Below are 23066 nucleotides of genomic sequence, written 5' to 3'. Positions count from 1 at the left end.
GAGAAACTGCTCACTGTTTCACTTTTGTTTGGTAAGACAAAGGAATCAGAATTCAACCACATCAAGTCCCACCAACCTTTCTGGGACATTAAGGCACCAGCAGACAGGAATTCACATGTGGCCTCTGAAATAGCCAAAGGGTTCTCTTAGAAGACCAGAGCAAAGAGGAAAGGCCAAGAAATACATCTGGCCCTAAGTCTTTCATCCAGGGCCTTCAGCCAGCCCTTCATCCTCTCTTCTCCCAGGTAAAACAATGCTCCTTCCTTTCACATTCAAGGTCACACCAAATCCAGCCCTAAACACATGGTGCACCTGCTGTATCAACTTCAAAGATCAAAGAAAGAAAGGAGGACCAAAAAACCCCACACTTGCAAAAATCAAAACTCCACAACAAAACTACAAGCACAACAGAAACCCAACACATTAGCTGTTCCCTGGAACATAACTTCCCTGGCACTCTCCTTACTATGCTGACACTATACCTGTGAAGGTGTCAGAACCCCAGATCCAAGAGAGCTGGGGTGCATGGAGGTGCAGACATTGGTGTGCTAAAACCTTCGGAAACTTTGTTTCGGCAGTGAAATCTGTAGAGCTCCCTTTTCACCTTTTTAAAATCTATGTTACTATACTTTTATTTTGAGGAAGAAAAATTATTTGCATTAGCCTTGAGTCATTCCTAAAGCCTAGCAAAAATTCAAGGTCACCCTCCAAGTGAACTGAGTTGACACAGGAAACCAGGTACTAGAACTCCAGTCTAGTACAGGTTTCTTTATTCTGAAATTGACAGGACCTAGCTCAAGTGCAAAGACATTCTTCATATTTGTACATGTAAAATTGCTGGAAGGAAACAGATTTGATACATCACAAGAATCAGCAACATACAATTTACAACCACCTCTCAAAACACAACCAACCTTTACAATTTCCTAATTCCAGGCAGGACACCATATCATTTTCTAGACCCAACAGGTTTCTCACTCACATGAATCCACAAAAACCTTCTTGAATTTAAACCATAATCAATAATGATAATTAGCTCTCTAAACCAAAAATCATGTTGAAATCACAAATGCTCATTTTTTTATGATTATACCATTTCAAGGCAATCAATAGATTATTGATCTCTACCTGCAAATGAAATATCTATTAAATTAGGCATGTTTATAGAAAAACCACATGTGCCTTCTATATTCACAAAATGTATGTGTACTCATACAAAGGAATCGGGCGTGGTGAGTCTGCACATCAAATGTGTGACCTTCGTGCAGAGTCTGAACTAAGGAAAAGATTGCTCTCAGTTCCTTCAGCCTTTAACTTCTAAAACTAGGCAATTTATGCTAGTCATCAATGTGTACGTACTCGGAGGCTGGGGAAGGTAGGCTCCAATTAATTTTGACCTCTTCTTTTCATATCCCTTTTGTGTGATGTCACCTGCAAGAGAAGGAAAAAAAGAGAAAAAAATTCAGAATGGTTTCAGTAGAAAGTTGGTCATTTAATGAAGTCTAAGAAAGCATACTGACAGTTACAACTAAATCTTTTATTTGCCTTATAATTAGAATTTGAGAAAGAAAACACTGTATATCCTTCACCTTGACTTCTTCCCTTGCCCTCGAGCAACAACATTACAGCACTCATGTTACATAAAACTCATTTTCTCAGTACATGCTTGGCCCTGGCCCCTTCTGGCTTGGTTTCAGCTCTGAGGGGTCAGAATTAGATCTGTACAATCTTATTCACGTCTGCTGGCTCAGGAAGCCTGCCCAATCTGCACCGGAGAGCTCTCGTGACTTCATCAACAATGGATTGTGAAACTGTCTGGGTTGGGAACAGCTGGCCGACACCATTACTGATTGGCTGCTTCTTCCATTAATGAGAGATTTTCCTTTTAATCAGGCATGTCAGTCACAAGGACTTTAAACTATGAAGGTATTTTTGAAAAATAAATGACCGAGGCCAGAAGAAGCATTAGATAAACCAAAGTAAAAGAACACGAACCTACTGAAATCCAGAATATATGAGAAAACTACTTATGATTCAAAGAAGAAGTCAAAGGATAAAGGCAAGAGTCTCATGGAGATAACATGGGAGATCAGGACTACGTTTACATTTTTTTCCTAAGTGCTAAGCTGCTAAGTATGGGACAAAAACAACATCTATTAACAAACAACAGCCTTTTCTCTCTGGTGTAAGAAGGTTTGGACTTAGGTCTTCACATCTGCCAGGCAAGCACACTACCACTTGAGCCATCCCCACAACCCCTACTAGAATTATTTTTATTGTTGTTGTTGTTGTTATTTGTGGTGGTGGGTTCGGAGATAGGGTCTGGCTTTGTAGCCAGGCTGTCCTAGAACCAGCATCTAGCCAAGGCTGGCCTCCAGCCCATCCTCCTGCCTCTGCCTTCCAAGTGCTAAGATCTCAGGCACATACCCACAATGGCTTTTTTCTAACTGAAAGCTAAGGTGCACAGAATACCAACTTTTGCTCTTGTAATTTTTTTTGACTCTGTTAAGAATTCTTTCTAATATTCTGATCAAACTATCATACTTCAAAGAGCAAAATAAATCAAGTTTCAACAAAAACAGTGCAAACAGCCCTCATCATGCATTGCGTTTGATGACTCACTCTACAAACTCACAGCGTGCCGTCCAGATTTGCCATACTCCTAGCAAAATGCATGGCCAGTATCTAAATGTGAAGCCATAAAGCGACAGAAAGCTATGGAATGTGCATCCTAATATCAGCAGATCACCATCTTTATGCTGAAGGTATAATATCCAGCCATTGTGAATGAAGAGATCCACACAAACACTAAGCCAGCTCTCCTATCCGTGGTGTATGTTACAGCTGCAACCATTAGCTGTTCTCCAGAGGCTTCCCATCACTTTTCTAAGTGCCCCAGTAAATCTCTTGTTTTAAAAACGACGTCCAAAATCTCACCAGCACTACCACCATACAGGTATTGACATGTCTGGAATATCTTTGTGATTCATGAGAAGGGAACAAGTTACTGTATTAGAAGGCTGGCTGTGAAGTTTATTTTCACACATTACCCTTTTGATTTCGCTCTATAAACAACTACACCTGTTAACACAGCAAGAACAAGAGAGATGTTTGACTTTGAAGAAACATGATAAAAACAATATAGAGAAGAAATAAAACCTTGAAGCCTTTGAGAGCCTAGCCCATCAATGAAAGGAGAACTGTCAATGGGTAGACAGCCCCCCACCATCTGCTTCATTTCAACATGCCTGGGGGAGAATTAAGCCATAAAAAGGAATCACTTCCCAGGGGGCACTGGGGCAGGTTCTGGCTGACCTAAACTCCCATCTACTGTCACAGGAAAGGTGGCTCATCCTGCCCTTAGATGGTGAAGCAGAAATGACCCCTCCATACCCTGTGCCCAGCTCACTGGGAAACACACAAAAGGCAGCTGCTCCAGATCCTGCAGGAACAGTAAATTATTTTACGCCATGTAAAATAACGGGTTCCCCCAGCCATTCTTTGAAAGTAACAGAAGTATTGAAGACACTGGTTTTCACATTAATTGTGACACTGCTTAATCCAATTTGTCTCCTGCTCAGTAATGTAAAAAGTGAAAACCACAGACTGCTCCCTGCACAGAAGGATGCCCAGGGGGAAAGAAAAGGCAGGAAAAGCAGCAAATCAGGGTGCATATATGTGAGGGGTGACAATAGAGGAACACACTTCAGCCTCTCTCGGAGAAAGATGTTACCTTAGCACACTGGAAAAACTCTGAAATGGTCAGCCTTTCCAGACACATGTCCTGGCTGTCCCCCACATCTTGGTCTTATTGCTGTTTTTATAATTCTAGGACCAGGTTCTGATAAGCCTTGGCCTCACTCCACATTTTGTTCTACACTGCAAACTGAACTCAAGTTTCACTTATTTCTCAAATGAACATTTAAGTGTGGGGGAGGGGTTCCCTTAATTTTTACTATTGGCCAACTTCAAAGGAAATGAGTTGTGAACTCTGCCTTACTTGGGATTTGGTCTAACTTTGGGAAACTCAGATTGCTAAAACCTTAATACTAAAGAAAATTACATATGTTCTTTTTGCAGGATTCCTTCTCTAAGGAAGGGAATGTTAATGTCAGCCTAACAAGGTGTGTCCCCTCAGGTCTCCTGCATGGGTTTAGATGCAAATCCCAGAAAAAGATTTTTTGATACTTCAAAGTAGGCATTTTATTTGGTTTGATTACTAAACTGTGCCTATTATACAGTCAGCACTGAACCTTTCCAGGCAGGACTTCAAGGAATCCCAAGTTGACACTCTTTCAGAACCTAGAAAGGTTGAAGTGAGATGCTACAGAAAGACTTCCACACGGCACACACTTTACCCAAACCAGGGTGGGCAAACTGAGTCACACAGGCCAAGTCCAGCCTTCCAGTCTGTGTATGAAACAGGCTTCACTGGCTGACAGCCTGGCCCCTTGCAGTGCTGTAGGGGCAAAGCTGAGCAGCTGGCACTTGGCCTATGTCAAAGCCAAAACCATTCTTGCTTAGCCCTTTATAAAAAAGTCTACAGACCTCTGTCCCAAATGTCCTAGGTCATCGCTTATATTCCTTATGACAACTGACTTTGCAGTGAGAAACTGAGGCATAAATAGTATTTATGTTTCCTATCCAGGACTTCAAAACCTTTTTCCATTGAAATCATACCCAGAATCTTCATTCTAACTCAAACTAGTGTGGTCAGTGTACAGAGAACAGACCCTGGCTCTCCTGGGTGTAACTATGGATTCTAGCCCTTGGATATCCTGCCCAGTTCTCTAAATGGCTCTGGTTGCTGGCCTTGGACCCCATTTTCTGGTCTGCTCCCCCTGGATCCCTCCAGGCTTTGGGTGCACGCAGCACAGGTGATGGTGGTGCTGTTCTCACAGTGTCTTGGATGGCTGCCTGTGCTTCATTTTTGTAACACATAGACAAAAACAGCTTATCCCAAAACCAGAGTGTGAAGCCTTCATGAAAGGGACCAGATCCTACAAAACTCAGACAGACTTATTTTGCAACCCAGGGGCCTATGCTGATAAAGTTACTCATAAAGTAGCACAAAACACAGGTTTCTAACTCTGAAACAGAGAGAGTCGGGAATCCTCACCTGGACAGAAGCAGCAGCACTGACAATCAGGGAAAATACAGGGTGATGATTTAACTGCTTGGCAACTATGTGGAGGGGGAGGGGGAGAGACAATCCATATTGACTCTATTATCAAAATGCATCAGACAACAGCTCAAGTTGTAGACTATCCAAAAGGTTCCAATGTCTGTGGCACTGGAACTGGTTTGCGTGGGTCCACAGCACTGGAGCTAAAAATATCCTGGCTATGATTTACAACCAGAACTACTTTAGCATCTGGTAGAAAGAGGCCCAACAGAGTAGGACAAACTCTCATTGCAAATTCATATAAACAAACTTTCCAGTATGGGGCTTTTTTGACTTGCCTTTTTTTTGAAACAACCAATGATTTATGTGCTAATAAAGATATATGGATGACAGTTACATAATAGGTGATAGGCTATATTAGATCCTAGATGACAACGAGAATGCATGGATAACAGACAATTGATAGATGACACAGACAGCTAGAAAAAGACAGGTAGAATGAATAGATTGATGGGTAGATAATGAAAACATAGACAGAAGCTAGCTGGCTGACTTTAAGCAAACATTGTCCTCCCAGACACCTCCCTATTTCTATCCAAGGCCTGACCCACGATCAGTGCCCTGCTGTCACTATGGAAACAGAGAGCATTCTGCAGTTTCTCCATTTGACATCAGATCGGCTGAACGACCAACTGGCTGCTCCCTTTCTTTCCACCTCTCAGCAGATCTATGTGAAGCCCACAGTCTTCAGGGTGAAACCACATAAATTAAAGGCACAAAAGCTGTAAGAGGGGCAAGCAGATCTCCAACTCAAATTTCGAAGCAGTTCACTTTATAGCTATTATTCCACAAGACATGCCCCATGATTCATAGCAGGGTCGTCGTTAGTATTCCTCGAACCTAGAAGCTAAAGAAACATCCTTGAAGGATATCTTGAAAGTCAATTCTAATCAATAGAAGCCTATTAGATGCTAAAGAATTTTTCTAATTCTAAATGTATATCTAAAGAATTTTTCTCCTTCAAAAGTAGTTGCTAACATAAAAAGACTTGAACCACAAAATCATTTGCCTGCGTATTTTCCATAGAAAATGCCAAAGAGCATATTTTCCATGCTTCGATACTCAAGACACCCATTTATTTAACTCCCCTTTCACTTTAGGAATAAGAAAAGTATGACCAAGAAGTAAATGCAGAAATTGCAGCCTCAGAGAGAAAATAAAAGTGATCTTTTGAGACACTGTCTACCTTTTAAAAAATGCCACTTGTTTTTCTCAGAGAAATTCTGTAATAAAAATTCGAGCAGTAGAAATTAAAATTGTACTGTTCTGTTACAAAGAAACAAGATTTACAAACGTTATAAATTTAAACAGAAAATGTAAGTAAAACAGAACTGTCAGTTTAAGGTCGACTGATAATCAGAGAAGAAATAACTCCTCTTTCTCCTTCCAAAAGGAAGAATTCCTTTTCTTACTTATATTGCAGTCCAGTGTTTCCAAGTAAAACCTGAGTTCAATAAGTGAAGATAAGTAAAAGTCAGCTCAGCAAATACAAAAGTTAAGAAAACCGAAGAGGACACCTCAACTCTAGTTTGTCTATCTTTGCCTAAGGCCCAAGTCGGCAAACTCAGATTCCATTGGAATTTGTGCAGAGCCAACCAGCCGTTGGCTGCCTGGCTCCCCAGGTGCAATCCTGGAGAGCCATGTGGTCCTGGAGAATAAAACACATATGTCATAGAACTACTTCCAGGGCTGGGATTAGTTCTGAGTAAACAGACCAGCTCCACAGTGATCGTTTCCATTCTTGGTGTGAGGAGTTTATTTTATTATTTAATGCTGGAATGAGTACTTTATGTAACAAAGCCATCATTTCCATGTTTGGAATTTTATGGCATTGAGGAGCCTTCCTAAGGATGCTCTTCTAAGCCAACTGCTTATATGGCTTTAGGGGCACCCTGAAGACACTCTCCCTCTCCAACAGATGTGGAGGCTTATGTTTTAGCTCTGTGAAGAAAGTTCATGGCCCAAGGAGGCTCCAGTGTGTGTCCTTCACCTACACTGGCTGGCGAGAACCCTGGGTCTTTTCTCACCCTGAGTAACCTGAACATACCTGGGGCCTTGGATGGACCAGCTAACTAGTCTGTATCTCATTTTTCTCACTGATGAAGTATAGGTAATACCACCTATCTACTTTTTACCAAAGTTAAAAATATTAAATACACAGAATATGAAATGTCATAGAAGCATGAAACAAGGAAACATGTTTTAAAAAACTGACCAAGTACTGATTCAATATCTGTTACATCTTCAAACTCGTGACTGACCTTCCAGTGGGACAGGGAGATATGTGGAATTCAACCTGCCAGGTACACTAGCAGGTGCTAGGCATAAGCTATGCTGCATCATTTTAAGAGATGGCAGGAACAGCCCCTTCATGGGAAGTGAGGCCAAAGAAAGGCAACAAAAGCACCAGGAATTCTGAAGAAACTCAAAATGCCAACCCCTTAAGGATCTATTTGGCTTTTTTTGTTGTTGTTGTAATTGTTCTGGCTACCGGATCCCAGATTTCACCTGCTTCTTCCTCATCCAACAGCTTGCACACAACCCTGTGTATCCCCATATGGCAGCCGGCCTGGTAGCTTTCAAATATGGGACTGTGACCATGTGGCCTCTCTACCTACAGCATATCTAAGCTTCTCACTGCTTTTGATGCTTTAAGCATCACAACCAGACTCCTCTCCTCACAGGGCTGTGAGTCCCCCTGAGCCCAGGCCCACCACCATCTCAGGTTGTTGTCTGTATCATTTCACAATCTGTCAGGTCTTGCCTTTGCCATTTTCCATGCTGTGGTCTAAACTCTCACATGCCCATACCATATTCCCAATGTAAGACACACAAATTTACACTCCAAAGATAATTATTTTGTATTTATTATTTTTTATTATTGTTAAGTTCTTACAATATATCATAGTTGAATTCACCCCCTCCATCATTCTCCTTTATCCCTCCTTCCCCCATTCCTGGGATAGTTTCAACAGGTCTCATTTTTCCCTTTAGATACATGTGTACACAGTATTGGCACATATTCACCCTTCTACACCCTCCTCCTCCCCCTGGTACCAATCCCCCCCCACCCCAGGCAAGACATTCCATAAAGATATTTTAAAGAAGACAGTCAGGACAAATCTAACACCTGAACTATGGTTATATATCACCAAGGCTGATTCAAATATTCAGCAGGAAGGGAAACATTTTCAAGTACCACAGATTAACATGATTTGGGATTTTCATGTGGATGTAAATGAATGGTCATAAGATTCTTTGAAACATTTAGTTAATGGTATGAAGAAAATACATATTTTAAGTATTACACTGTGGAAAAGTCTTACTCTAGCCAGGAAGGTTCCAGACCACTTAAAGTTTTGCTGTTTTGCTTTTTTGCATTTTTATATGTCCCCTGTAGCTTTTCTCCTCAGTGCGTCAACAACTCCAGTTTTATGACATTGAAGAAAATAGCTTGCTTAGAGTCCATTCTATTCTAAATGTAAAGACAAGAGGAAGAGAAAGAGACTGGCAGAGGCTTCTGACATTGAAGGAAAATAACACTTTGCACCAAAAGTCTGTGAAGACCCTGAAAACCTAAATTCTGATGGAACTTTTCAAAATCTCAAGATGCTGTTTTGATGAGCTGCACAGGTTAAAAAGCAGTGGTGAGAGTTTGAGGCAACTTCCTGTCTTGCCACAGCAACACAGACCCTACAGTTCTCTAAGAAGATTAAGATAAGAGGTGTCACACACGGCTTCTGTGACATGCCCCAGTGGTCATCCTGACTAGTCAGTATGTAACATTTTAAAATGACCATTTCATGAAAATTATTGTAATCGCTCACTAACAACTGAAAACAAGCAAGCCTAACTTTTTCAGTATTTTCAAGGATTTGAAAGTGTTTCAAATGTTGCCTGGGTCCTTTGGCAGGTGTCATAGACTAACTGATGCTGTTGTGATTTTATATGTAGAAGGATGATGGTGATGGAGTCCATGAAACTTCAATGGCATTTATTTGCTAAGTGCACAATTATTTTCTTTTTGACTTCCCTATAGTCAAAACAAAGAAAGAAAGCTCCCACTCTGGAGGAAGACAGGCCTTGAGAAAACCACATAACTATTAAGGAAACCCACTTCCACTTCTTAAGATGCAGACACTCAGTTTTGCAGATCTCAAGCTCACTCAAAGGTTGGTTTTATTGCGCACTGTGTTTATGTTTCTGGTGAGGGAGAGAGGGAAGGGGAAAGCAGGGATGATGGAGACCATCTCCTGCTATTTCTAGCTATTATACTCAGAAACTGAGATGGAGAATGGAATCCAGATTGGTCCAGTCTTTCCTTATTGGCTCTTCTTGGGCCCTCAGTCATCCAAACCTCACAAGCCTCTCCAACCTCCCCAAATACTCGCCTATGAAGATGGGGACACAGAGACACAGAGGGAGAGTAACTGATGTTTGTTCTTTGAATTGGAAAAGGGACAAAGTACAGAAAAAGGAAAAAGAGTATTGATTTTCTAAAATGAGTCAGGGACTGCACTGTGCACTTAGCAAATAAATGCCATTGAAGTCTCATGGACTCCATAATTACCATCATATAAAATCACAACAGCATCGGTAAACTGAAGACACCTGCCAAAGGGCCCAGATTACAGGCACCACAGTCATCACACAGAGTGCTGGCACTTTCCCACCATCCACAGTGGAAATGTCCAAAACACCACACCAGGGAGATGTCAGAGCCACGTGCTGAAGTGTAAGAACAATTTGGAGAAACAAAAATGTCCGTGTCACTTCTGGGATATGAACAGTCACATTGGGTCAATCCTCGGTGAGCATCAGGATAGTCTGTCTCAGGTGCCAGGGGACGAGCCACCAGGAACAGTCACAGAATCCTGTGTTACAAAGCCCAATTCTGGGCCAAGAAGTGTTTTTTGGAATGCTGCTATGCTACAGAATCAGAAAGAAAATTTCTGAGCTGACAGACACTTAATCACTTTGATAATAGGAAGAAATGGTCTAGCATTGGTAAACACAAAAGTTCATTACAATCCAGAAATTTAAACACTAAGAAAAGCGCTTGTAAACAGAGCCCTGTGGACTCTATTTGAACATGTCAGCGTAGGAAAGTGCAAATGACCCAAGGATCCAGAGCCAGAAAAGCCTAACTTCCCATAAGTACATAGAGCACTGTCCTCCTATTTAGTAACCCCTACTCGCCCACGGTTTGGCTATAAGTACTTGCAGGCTCACTTAAGCAGCTGTATTTAGTAGCCACAGCCCTGTGCTCAGCTGCCTTATGCCAAAGCACCAGTGAGTCAAAGCAATCCAGGAGACTGCCTCAGCCAATGAGCACAGTGCCAGACAGAGAAGCTCAGAGGTGGATGAGCCATCAGATCACGCAGGCCTGGATCAGAGCATCCCACGGTGATTCAGAAACAAATTCTACAAGTGTTGGCAAGAATGTGGAGAATAATGGGAGAATGATGGGAATATAAGTACAGCCGTTATGGGAGGCAATATAGAAGACAAGAAACTAAAGAGCTGCTGCAATAGGGACCAGCAATCCTACTTTGAAAGCAAATGGTATCGGTAGGAGGAGGAGAAATCTGCAGCCCCAGGTTCACTGCAACATTATTTGTTGATGTCCATCAACTAATGGATGGATCAAGAAAATGATGAACACACTGTGGAGTCACCATGATCTTGGCTCACAACCGTTTGAAGCCTACGGGTCTGTCCTCCTTCTCTCTTCCATCATGGGGCTGCTTATCTTAAACTCACAGCCACATTTCCTTTTATTTTGAAACAGAAACTCAAAGGAAGTTCTAAGGAAACACAAAGGGAGGTTGTATGTATTCTTCCCCAACCTCCCAAATGTTAAAAACCTGCATAACTGGAGCACATCAGAACCAGGAAACTAAGGCTGGAGTTTAGTCAGGTTTCCCCAGTTACACATGTACTTGTACTGGAGTGTGGGTGTTGTACATACTTACATGAATGGATGGTGTACGTGCGTGTACAGGTATGCATGGTGTGTGTCATGCACGCGCACCTCTGTGGGTGGTCTGCATGGTATATATATCTGTGTGCATCTTTATAGTATGTCCAGGGCTTGCATGTGTATGCTGTGTTGTGTGTACAAGCACATTTGTGTGCAATGTGCATGGGACATACATGTGGTGTCCTGAGTGCATGTATGTCTGTATCGTATATATACCCGTGTGTTGTACATGTATGTACAGGTGTGTATGGTGTGTACATGTGTGTGGTGTGCACGGTTCTATGCAATTTCCTCACATGTGTAACCCTCACAATAAAGACATTCAACTGTATCACCACCAGAAGACTCCCTCAAGCTAACACTTTATAGTCACTTAACTCCATCCTTAAGTCACTGGCTACCACTAATCTGTTCTCCATCTCTACAATTATGTGACTTCACAATGTTATGTAAAGAGAAATCTGCAGTGTGTATTCCACTGAGGTCGGCTTTTGAGGGCAGCATAGTTCACTTGCAGTTCCCTGGGTTCTTTTGCACCACTGAGGAGTATTCCACAGTATGGAAGTACCAGTTTATCTAACCACTTCCCACTGAAGAACAGTGGGATAGCTTCCAGTCTGGTGCTATAAAGGATAAAATTATGAGCAACATATACAAGTGTCTGTGTGAACATTAACTTTCGTTTCTCTGGAATATATGACCAAGAGCACAATTCCTGTGTCATATGGGTAGTTTACTTCAGTTCTAAAAGGAACTGCCATCTTCAAACAAGGAAGAGAGGCCTCCCTGGAAACTAGGTTTGCTGGAACTTTAATCACGGGCTTTAAGCCTGCAGATATGTGAGAAAATAAAAGCCTGTTATTTAACAACCAGGTCTGTGGCATTTTGCTATGGCAGCCTGAACAGACTAACACATCGCCCTGTCTGTAGGTTAACACCATTCCCCTCTCTGCCTGTACTGCCAATCATCCTTACTTTATTTTGTCTTCACCCTAATCTTTTCTAAAAAGGAAGCTGAAGGATGAATGAGAAGGTGGGCTGTCTGCTGCCTGGAAGCTGCAAGGAGCCATGGGCAGCAGCCATGAATGCCCTCCCATGCCCTTCTGTGCCAGGTACTGAAAATAGGTGTGCAGAGGGGACTGGAGAGGAAAAGCTGGCTGGCTGGGACTTCCAGGAGATGAGGCTGTGGAGGGGCACAGACAGATAAAAAACAGAGGAAATCCTATGTGCAAAGGGACAGAAGCCACTTGGTGTCCTGGCAATGTCTTTGTGTGGGAGGGCCTTGGAGAGAGTCAGCCACTAGAGTGGCTTCTGACCTCTCAAAAATCAAATGACTCTAAACTACCTCTTTGAGGTAAAGGCCAAAAATTGGTTGGGTTTCTTTTAAACAACCACAAGGTACTTTACTGTAAGACTGGAGAGATCTTTGTAATTCACAGGAATTTGCATGGACTAAACAGAAAATCAACCCACCATGTCAGTTGGATCAAACCAATCACCTTTATTTATGAGAAAATATTTAAATATACACACACTTTCTCCCTTATTTCAAAAAAACTCCTTCCTGTTGCAAAGTGTTTAAGGGTAGAATGAGAGGGTGGGGAGAGACATTTACAAATCTTCCTCCCCTGCCCCTAGAAACTACTTAAGGATTTTGCATATTAGTCTGTGGGAACAGAATTGTTCTGTTTTTTTCAAGTAAATGAATCTTTTACTCAGGGAGAAAAAGATGCAAAACTGTATCCCGTAGACTTAAAAATTTATCAGGCAAGGAGAAAGAACAAGTATGCTCTCCCGTCCTGCCTCACCAGGACTCTGTCATCCTGTGGGGCAGACATGCAGATGCACCAGTGTCAGGAAAAGCCCTTGACAGGGAGAGGGGATGTAGTCACGCTCCAACTGTCAACTGTGCTGGCTGCTGTGAGTGACAAGCCCTGGGTCTCTCCCAAAAGCTTACCCTTGACAAACTTGAACTCCATTAGTGACAATCAATCTTTCCCTACCTAGCAATTACTTATATCTAGATAAGCCAAATTTGTGGCAAGAAGGATGTCCACTAGTCCTCTGACATTTCACAAAAACACCCAGAGATGCTTCCTAGGACCCAGTCACTGGGGATGCACTTGGACAGTCCACCTACAGACAGGAAGGAGCACAAGTGAATCTCTTCAGGCAACATTTTTGTATTTGGAGATGGAATGCAAAATGTAAGTACTGAAAATCAGATATTCTGGAATAGGGTGGGATAAAGAAAGTATCTGCAAAGAATTATAAGAATACCTAAGTTTTTCCAACATTCTGCTACCCAGTCAACACTCCCAAAAGCTTGACAAACTTGAACTTCATCAGTAATGATCAATTCGCTCATGCACATCAATCACTTAGATTTAGTTACACCAAATTTGTGGCAAGGAAAGTGTCCACTCTTCTTACAATGTTTCAATGTCAGATGATGCTGAGGTTACCACTGTTTTGACCTGTGATCACTCTTTGCCTAATGAAGGGCAAGGGCAGGAAGATGACATATATAAATGTACAGCACCCAGTCAGTCAGTTTTGGCTTTGAAAACAGATACATCAACCGAAGGAAATCCTTAGAACCTGTGCACCCTGCTCAGTGAGGTCTGCATCTGTCCAGACTACCGTCAGGGAAACCACATTTCTCACTATCAGCTCTCTAGGCTACGAAGGTAAGTACCAAGCAAGCCTTGCTCACTTCTCTCTTTCCTAGATCCTGGCCAATTTTCAACCCACCAAGACATTACAACCAGGCCCTGTATTGATGTCTGCTACAGAAAAATAGATCAAACACCACCATTCTCATTTCCACCTGTCCCCAAGAAGTTTTCTACCGTGAGCTTGTTAGAAATGCACTTTCTGTTCACAGAGGTCTGCTTGACTCAATTTCTAACATTCCTTCTCAGCTAAATAAAATTCTTCAGTGAAGAAATTAGTGCATCTCCAGGTACGCCATACCACATCTGTACCCCAAATGTTTAACATTCCCTCGACCCCATGTACCTCAGGAATGCTAAGACCTAGCTCAGGTTCCCCTAGGAACAGCCTAAGCCTGAGATTTCTACTGTGCAACTGAGTTGAGGAATGATATGCTTCTGCTGAATCCTATCAGCTAATGAAGAGTTAAAATGTTAACATTTTAACATTTTAAAACATAACATTTTAAAGGCTGTAAATGCTGACATTTCCCACTACTGCATTATTTATTTTTTCACTGCTATTTCTTACCTGTGGTATTCCGTGCCATGAAGAACCCTCAACTGTAGGGGGAATAACTTCTGCTTTTGTAGGATTATTTTAAACTGACTGTTTGCACATAAGGCACCAATTATGAAAACTTTAGTCCCAGTAATTTCTTCTTCTAAGCAGTTTCTCCTTAGCATTCATCTCTTTCGAATTGTACTAAGAGTGGGTTGAAGGGAAACACTATCACTGGGCGTCTCATACACATCACTGGTCTACCTTCTGTCAGCACTGGTACCACTAACTCAAGAACTCACACCCCATATTCACCTCCTTTGCGAATACTGGGCTTTACCGATCACATTTCCACAGGACACCTGGAACGTCCAATCATCGCTCTTCAAATTGTTAATGCTATCTTCAACAAAGCACTGATATGGTAAATCCTCAAACTTTATCACAACCTAAATGCTGACTTCAGAGGTATCTCCAAGGAACCTGACTTGCCATGATTGGAGGGGGCAGAATGGCCCCAACTGCAAGCTGGCCAGTTCTTGCGCAGGTAGGTTAGTAGGGTAAGTTTAGACTCAGGGGATAAAATTAGGGACCCCTTAGCAAGTACAGACCACCTAGTTTGTGTTAAGCTAGGCTCTCTTCTCCATCTCCACATGCTAGCAACACCGTGGGAAATATGCTAACTTCTGCTCACAGATCAACTCCCCTTGTGTCAGATCGCTGAGTGGGAGCAGGACCTCCACAGTGGTTCAGGAAACTGAGAGGTACTGTTGAGCATGAGGCCCATCCAGAGCTCAGCTCTCTACTTCTGCCATCAGATGTCACTGGGAACTATGTCAAATGAAATCCAGAGTAGGACAAAAGGAAATAACTGCTGCTTAGTATAGCTACATTGTTTAAAAAAAAAAAAATACTGCTGCTTTTATCTGGCCCTTAAGAAATTTGTCCTCATGCCTGGATTTACAGAAAACTTTCCAAATGCCACAGAAATGATTCTGAACTGTCTTATTTATTCATTCAAACATCAACTTATTAACACTTACTACGTACCAATTAATATAGAGCATAATAAATGGAATGGAGACATGGTCACTATCGCTAAATGTTGGCTGCCCAGTTAAGTTGTATTTTACCCTGTAAAATGTTTCTAAAGGGAGAAATAGATCAGTGGTGCTAAGTTAGTATTTCCAATGATTGAAGACTGTCCATTTGGGCAAGTAATACAGATAAAAATTGGGATAGACACAGTCCTATTAGAAAGAAAAGAATGATTGCACATTAACTCCCTCCTAGAGACATCCTTCAAATTATATTTTTCTGAAAATCATGGGGGTTTTTTTGGCACAGTGCTGACAGAAAATGGTGTGTTTAAAAATAATGGCTCTGTTCTGAAAAGATATGCAGCCAGAGGTTTGGGGACTTTTTTTTGGAGGGGAGGGCAAAGAGCACATCAGAAGATGCTCATGACAAGCTCAAGTTATTTTAGATGAGTTTGTACAACCATCACCACTTTTTGTGAGACCAGGCAGCTGGTCTTTCCTCCAGCAAATATGCATACTTCTTGTGCAAAGTCAAAATTCACCTTTCCATCTGGAAAAAAACAGATGGAAAATTCCTAGCTCAAAATGTGTACTTGATAAAACCTAGTTGAATAATAACCATGGCAGAATAAACTTGTGGGAACAAGTTCTAAAAATTATCCCATTCTTTATCAAGTAGCATGACTCATAACATTCAAAAGGCAAATAGCAAAACATAATGTATACAACAGTATATTCATTGATACATTAGAAGTAGGAGCTGTTGATTGTTATCATAACCAACACATCTCTGCTGTGGGTATGGTGTATTTAATGTCATTTTTATGTTTACAAAGTAATATGTATCAATTCACACCCTCCATCCCAATTACAGAGGGAAGACATCAAACAATTAGAGAAAGGAGTGAAGAGCTTCTTTCATGTAAATTAAGAAAAATTATTAGTAATCAAAGCCTAAATCAAAATGCAAAAATAGCTTTAAAAATGTGGTCATACTGCAAAGTAACTTGCATGGCAAAGCAGTTCAGAAAAGCGAAGGGACTGGTACAGAAAAACACAAATGAAGGTTGAAATTACATTTAAGCCCATACACAACCACAGTGTAGTAAATATACACACAGTATTCATTCTCTCAAGAATACTGCTGGTGGAATGGCTCAAGTGGTAGAGCGCCTGCCTAGCAAGTGTGAGACTGTGAGTTCAAACCCCAGTGCCACCACAAACAAATTAAAAAAAAAAACCCTCCACAAGAATATCTATCACATGCCTAATGCAGGCCAGGCACTGATCCAGGCTCTTGGCTTCATCTGAATACAAAGCACAAAACCTCTGCATACTTAAGGCACTTGGACTTAAATTGCTACATATTAAATAGTTTTTTCATCTCCAATGCAACACATCCCAAACATGTTCCTGTAAGTACAATTATTATTTTTTACAAGTTCAATGTGAAAATATTACATAGTGAATGCAAGAAATAATCTGCCTAAATTTCAATCTCAAACACTTGCTGAAAGGAGATTTGAGTGAATTACATAAAACTGCCATGGTTTTTCAAAGGAAAGTAAAAAGTTTTTTAAACCGAACAAAAATGAAAATCACAATTTGTGAAATATAGTCAAACAGTGTAGAAGTGTATAGAATGAAAGGTTGGCAACAGATAAAAAAGGAAAGGCCTCACACCTACAATCTAAGTTTATATCTTAACAAAAAGATAGTGAGCTAGGCACAAGTAGCTCACACCTTTATTCCTAGCTACTCAGGAGGCAGAGATCAGGAGGATTGTAGTTCAAAGCCAGCCCTAGTTCAAGAGAGACCCTATCTTGAAAAATCCTTCAAAAAAAAAGGTGGGGGGGAGCTGATGGAGTAACTCCAAAGTGTAGGCCCTGAGTTCAAACACCAGTACCACAAAAAAAAAAAAAAAAAGATAATGAACCCAAAGAACACGAAAAGAGATAATAAAAGTAAAAAAAAGTTTAAAAACTCAAAAATTGAAAATGTGAAAAGAGAAATACTAGCCATACCAAAACCTTATGTAGAAAATCCAAAGGAGTACACAACATTGACTCCCAGATTCAACAACTAAGTTTCCCAAAGTCACAGCATGTAAAGTTTAATCTATATCTCAGCAGTTACTATTTGGAACCAGAATTTATGAATATGATTTATAGTTGCTATATGAAAAATAAATAGCTGTAAATATAACAGACATGCAGAACACAAACAGGAGCTATGTGCTGAGAACCACAATATGCCGACAAAAGAAATCAAAGGCATGCACAAAGGAAGAGACAGAGCGTGCACAAGGAACAGAAGATTCAACATGGTGACGATGTCAACTTCAAACTGATCATTAGGTTTAAACACAATGCCAACAAAAGCCCCAGAAGCATTTTGTGGTAGTCGCTGACAAGCTAAATCTAAAAGTTCTATGAAAACATCAAGAAGCAGACTCACCAGAGTTTTTGGATAAAGTTGGCAGAATCACACTGCCCAAATTTAACATTTATTCTAAAGCTATAATAATCAAAACAATGTGGTATCAGTGAAGAAAAGGCTGAATGAAACTGGAGAGAGTTCAGAAATAAACCTACACAAATATGGCTAACTTATTTGTGACAAAGGTACAAAGTGAATTCAATAGAGAAACAGGAATCTTTTCAACATGATGCTGAAAAAGCAGATCATGTATAGTAAAAACCAAACACCTCACACCTTGTACAAACTCAAAGTGGATGGCAAGTCTAAATGTAAAGCATGAAGCATTTAGAAGAAAACACAGGATAAAAACCTTTGTAACTCTAAATTAGGCAAATTATTCTTAGATATAACACTAAAAGCATGATCCATAAAACATAACAAACTTGACTACTTAAAGTTTAAAAATGCGTCCTACAAATGCACTGTTTAGAAAATGAAAGCCAAGCTACTGACTGGGAGAAGGTACCTTCAAACTGCATGTCCAACAAGGAAAACAAACACTTGAACTGGCCAAGATTTGGATAGACAGACACGTCAAGGACATGGATAAGTGCTTGCAAAGTAGCACAATACAATTCATACAACTGCATGCACACCCACAGAGTTGATTTCACTATATGCTAACTTAAAGATAAAATAAAACTATGAGGGAGAAATACAAATGGCATCCTGGGCCACAAGACACATATGTTAAAACTTATCAGGACACTGTGGGAGGGCTGCGTGTACCTTTCCAGATCGTGTACAGGAAGAGAAAAGCGTAGGCTTATGCATGGATGAAGGAGAAAGAATATCAAGAAAAAGAAAGTAACCCCAACTGCTCTGAAGGCAGAAGCAGGAGAGTTGCAAGTTCAAGGCCAGCCAGGGCAAAATTAGCAAGATCCTACCTCAAAAACAAAATAAAAACAAAAGAGATGGGAGTGTAGCTCAAGTGGTAAAGCATTTGCATAGCAAGTACAAGACCCTGGGTTCAATCCCCAGTGATACACACACACACACACACACACACACACACACACACACACACACACACACACAATGTTTTAATTTTAAAAATACAGAAATATTTCTCTGGCTCTTGACCTACTATTACAAGAAAAATTGAGTAACAGTTGATAGATCTCCATACAGAAAATAGGGTCCACATTTTAACCAACTATTTAATTATTTAAAGGTAGAATCTTATCTTTCTGTACTTTTCCCTACAGTAGTCATGATTACACCTGATAAACTCCACACACCTGATAAACTCTGCAGCCCATATCAGACTTTTTGTCTACACATGTAAGTGGTGTAGACCACTAAATTTCTTTCTTATCATTCTTCAATTCTAAACCAAAAAGCACATTCTCATAGGGATGATTTCATTTAATAATTAAATTTCAGCTTCATGATTATATTAAACTTAAAAAGCCAACTCCCTTCAAGTTTTGCATGATATATAAATTAGCTCTAATTTTGTGAACTGAGGAACAATTACACAGAAACTCCCTCACCCTTCATCTGCAGGACGTTCGAATCAATCCACCTGCCTGCATGGAGTACTACCCACAAGATGCACTTGAGCTGAATACATATCATATATGAGTCACTGTTTGGCAAAAATCTGTCCTAAGGCTTTGAATAAAGGTCCTGATAGAAGAACACGAGAAAAGCAATTGTGGAAGAAGGGGCTTGGTCATTCCTGCAGAGCAGAGGCTGCTTCCTCACATGAGATGATAAATCCTTTCAGGTTAGAGCTGCTTCAAAATACCTCCAAGGCAGGAGAGCAAAGATGGGCCAACCCCAGATGCGCTCTGTTGCCACAGACGTAATTAACCTTTAAGTTTGGAAAGGGAAGATATGGCACCTGATTTGGCCACCAGATCTGTGCACATCAAGTTCATTTCTAACATCACCAATTTAGTGCCCAGTCAGTAAAAGGTGAATAAAAATAAGCTCCCACAATACAGACGCCAATTCAGGAAAAAAAAATCGTGACAACGATGGCTGAAGTATGAATCATGGAATTAGATATTTTTTCGTGGTATTTGTGTTGCAAAAAACACGTGTCCTTCTCTTTTAAGGAAAACACGAGGGCTGTATAATAAGAAGTGACAGCTAAGGCTGGGTCTTGTCAAATTCACCTTATAAAAGGGAAACTCAAATTACTACAATATCACACCTTATACTTGGATTGTAACTTTCATTGCATGACAAACCCTCATGGTCCTCAATAGTATGAACCCCAAATAGTACTGAGAAAGAGAACCAGGAAGCTCTTTAAATTTCCATTTCTTAACATTCCAAGACACTTTCATACATTCTTTGTAAGTGCATATGAATGTTCAGTGCTAGATTCAATAATTCAGCCATTCATCACCCAGTAGACAAGTAAGGAGCCTGATGTGTGAGGCCCCCCGGGAATCCTATCCCTGCACTCCCAGGGGTCAAAGTCTAGTGGGACTTACACCCATACCTTTGTTAAAACAGCCCTAATGTCTGCCTGGAACGGTGTTGATCAGTGAAAGAAAATGATCCCACAGACTTGGTGACATGTTTAACAGTGTTTTGAAGAAAAATCCCAACTCCAAACTAACAGTGGGCCTCTCATAAACATGGCATTAGCAGCTTCATCAATTTGTTCAGCAGAATTGATTATATATTTAAAAGAATAGACACTCATAAAAATATAAGCCATCTTGGGAGTTGAAGAGACAGACACTGCTAATAGAAACAGGATAAACTGACATTTTGGAGGGGGGAGGTTTCACCTTCTGTTGCCATTGCCTGTGTGGTGTATTCATCAAGCCAGGTTGTCAAATCCCTCAATTCATTAACCTCTTGCCCTAGGCACTCCCTTGGTGGAGGGCAATCCCCAGTCCAGGTGGATCTGTCCAAATGTACTCTGTGTGGCACATCAGCATGACACAAGCATGTGCCCACGGTAAGGGATGCAGCTGTCCTATTTCCCTGCATGACCACTCCCAGCTGTGACAACCATCTTTAGAGGTCCTGAGGACTGAGGCAAGAGTGTTGAAGGAAAAGAACTGAGAAATAGAGGACTGGGGCAGTGTGTGTGACAGTGAAGATGTGAAGAAGGCAGGTGAAAAGCAACAAGACGGTGGGGACACCCAATGTCATGTATGATGGGCATGACTGAATGATTCTTCCTCATAAAACTGTCATATGCTGAGATGGACTTCATATCTCAGCAAACTTCTTACTCATACCTTTGGAGAACACACTTAAGTAATCCTTTGGGGGCCACAGCTGGGAGCAAGGATCATGCACAACTCACCAGTCTACAAAGAAGAAACCCTCCTTTTTCTGTCCCTGTGTCAGGGCACAGCAGTTTTATGAAGTTTGCTACTAAAATTAAAATGAGCTAAAATATCTAGGGGAGGAAAAAGGTGTACATATGTATGTATTGCTTACGTGTGGGCAGATATGTGCCTGTAATTTGAAACCTTAAATATGTATGATTCAGAGAATCTGGGTTTTTTTTTCCCCCCATCTTAGGAATTTATAAGAGGCACTTAGGAAATGCAGAACTAGGCTATACATCCTCTCAGGAAACACATTACAAATAAAACCTGCCTCCTGGAAAGAAGCCAGCCTGACCAACACTGAAACAGTTGGGCTACAGTGCCCAGGAACCAGTCACTTCCTGAGAAAAAGAGATCGAATAGTTAAAATTTTAATCCACACTTTAAACTCCTGAAATATTTCACTAATCCAGTCCATTATTATTTCTAATGTACAGAACACTGGGAAACTAGTGTTTTAGGACATGAAAAATAAAAAGCAACCTTGAAGCCTGGCCATTTTATTTCTTATACACAGAAGCAAGGGATGCTAGGAGATGGTCCTCCCCACAGGGACCAGTCTCAGCTTGCCCAGCCTTGGACCCTCAAAACACACATGTGTTAAGTACACACGGTATTTTAAAGACATATTTTTGAAGGCATTATTTTAAAAAGTTAACTTCAAATCAGGCTTGACGGGTCATACCCCTAATCCTAACTACTCAGGAGGTTCTAGGCCAGCATAGCAAAAAGTTAGTCAAACCAATGAAGGTGGGTGTGGTGGCACACATTTGTCATCCCGACTACTTGGGGAGAATAATAGCCAGCCTGGGCATGAAAGTGAGTCTCTATTTGAAAAATAATTAAAGTAAAAAGAACTGGAGGCATGGCTCAAGTAGTAGAGAACCTGCCTAGCAAGAACAAGGCCCTGAGTTCAAACTCCAGTACCACAAAGAGAAAGGGTAGGGGGGAGAATCAGGGAGGGGGGGGAAGAGGCAGGGTGAGGGACAGTGGGGAAGAGTGAAACACAGAGAGACAGACAGAGACACAGTAAGACTCTTTTTTTGCATAGCATTTTCTGTCTTGTCTCTAGTATGAAACTCTAGAGTAACGTGTGCTTTTGAGGAGTAAAGTGAAGATTGTCTGAAATGTAATGTGTGAAAACTGGGAAGAGAAAGAAAGTAGAGAAGAGGAAAGTGCCTGTGAAGTCATCTGTAAGATACTAAATGTCCCAACAATGAGACCTGCAATGAGGGATGGAGCAGAGATCAGAAATCGGCAATGACACTCCATCAAGCAGCCATGCAGGAAAGGCAAGTAAGTAGTTATGGGTGAGGTGAGCATTCGTAAACTGGTGTTATCACCTGGCTGGCTGAGAAGAACCTTTCTTTGAATCCTAAGTGGCTTATGGTGCTGGGACCCAGCAACAGGTGAATGTAACTGCTCGCTCTAAAAGGGAGCCCAATTTCAACAATTCTGGCAGAAGCTAGGTGAAGCACACAGGCAGACTCTTCAGGAAGTATGGGACTTTCATCTCGCAGGCAGTCAGTTCCACCTTGCCTTTCCACCAGCTGGCTGACTGCAGGGGTCCCAGAGCAAGGAGGCACCCCAGCCACTGTTCCCACGTATGCACCTGCTACCTGCTACCTGCTGAGCAGCAATTCCACAGCGAGAAGCAAATGCTCAGGTTCTACCTTTAAAATACCGAGATTTGGGCTGTGTGTAGCTCAGTGGCAGAGTGTGTGCTTATTAGCCTACACAAGGTCCTGGGTTCATCCCCAGAATTCACACACAAAAACCCTCAAGATTTCTTTGTTAAAGCAGTGCTAGAGTTATAAAAATTAATCTAAAAGCAATTATCTGTAATGGAACCC

At 41.2% G+C, this 23066-nt stretch overlaps 1 protein-coding gene across 8 annotated transcripts in view; it reads right to left on the bottom strand.

Annotated features, from left to right (window-relative positions):
- The window catches only part of Dip2c (disco interacting protein 2 homolog C), a 386747-nt gene that overhangs the window by 163923 nt on the left and 199758 nt on the right, over positions 1-23066 (bottom strand). For 6 of the 8 annotated variants that reach the window (XM_020160915.2, XM_020160916.2, XM_020160917.2 and 3 more), the window contains exon 2: positions 1360-1431. In XM_020160915.2, the coding sequence (XP_020016504.1) occupies positions 1360-1431 (72 nt within the window). Of the gene's footprint in view, positions 1-1359; positions 1432-1589; positions 2045-23066 lie in introns of those variants that run through there. The other 2 variants (XM_074056765.1, XM_074056767.1) reach the window with 2 other exon arrangements.

Source organism: Castor canadensis, chromosome 15 (assembly GCF_047511655.1).
Source record: "Castor canadensis chromosome 15, mCasCan1.hap1v2, whole genome shotgun sequence".
Taxonomy (NCBI): domain Eukaryota; kingdom Metazoa; phylum Chordata; class Mammalia; order Rodentia; family Castoridae; genus Castor; species Castor canadensis.
The sequence above is the reverse complement of the archived record's forward strand: the minus strand, read 5'-3'. Positions and strand labels throughout refer to the sequence as shown.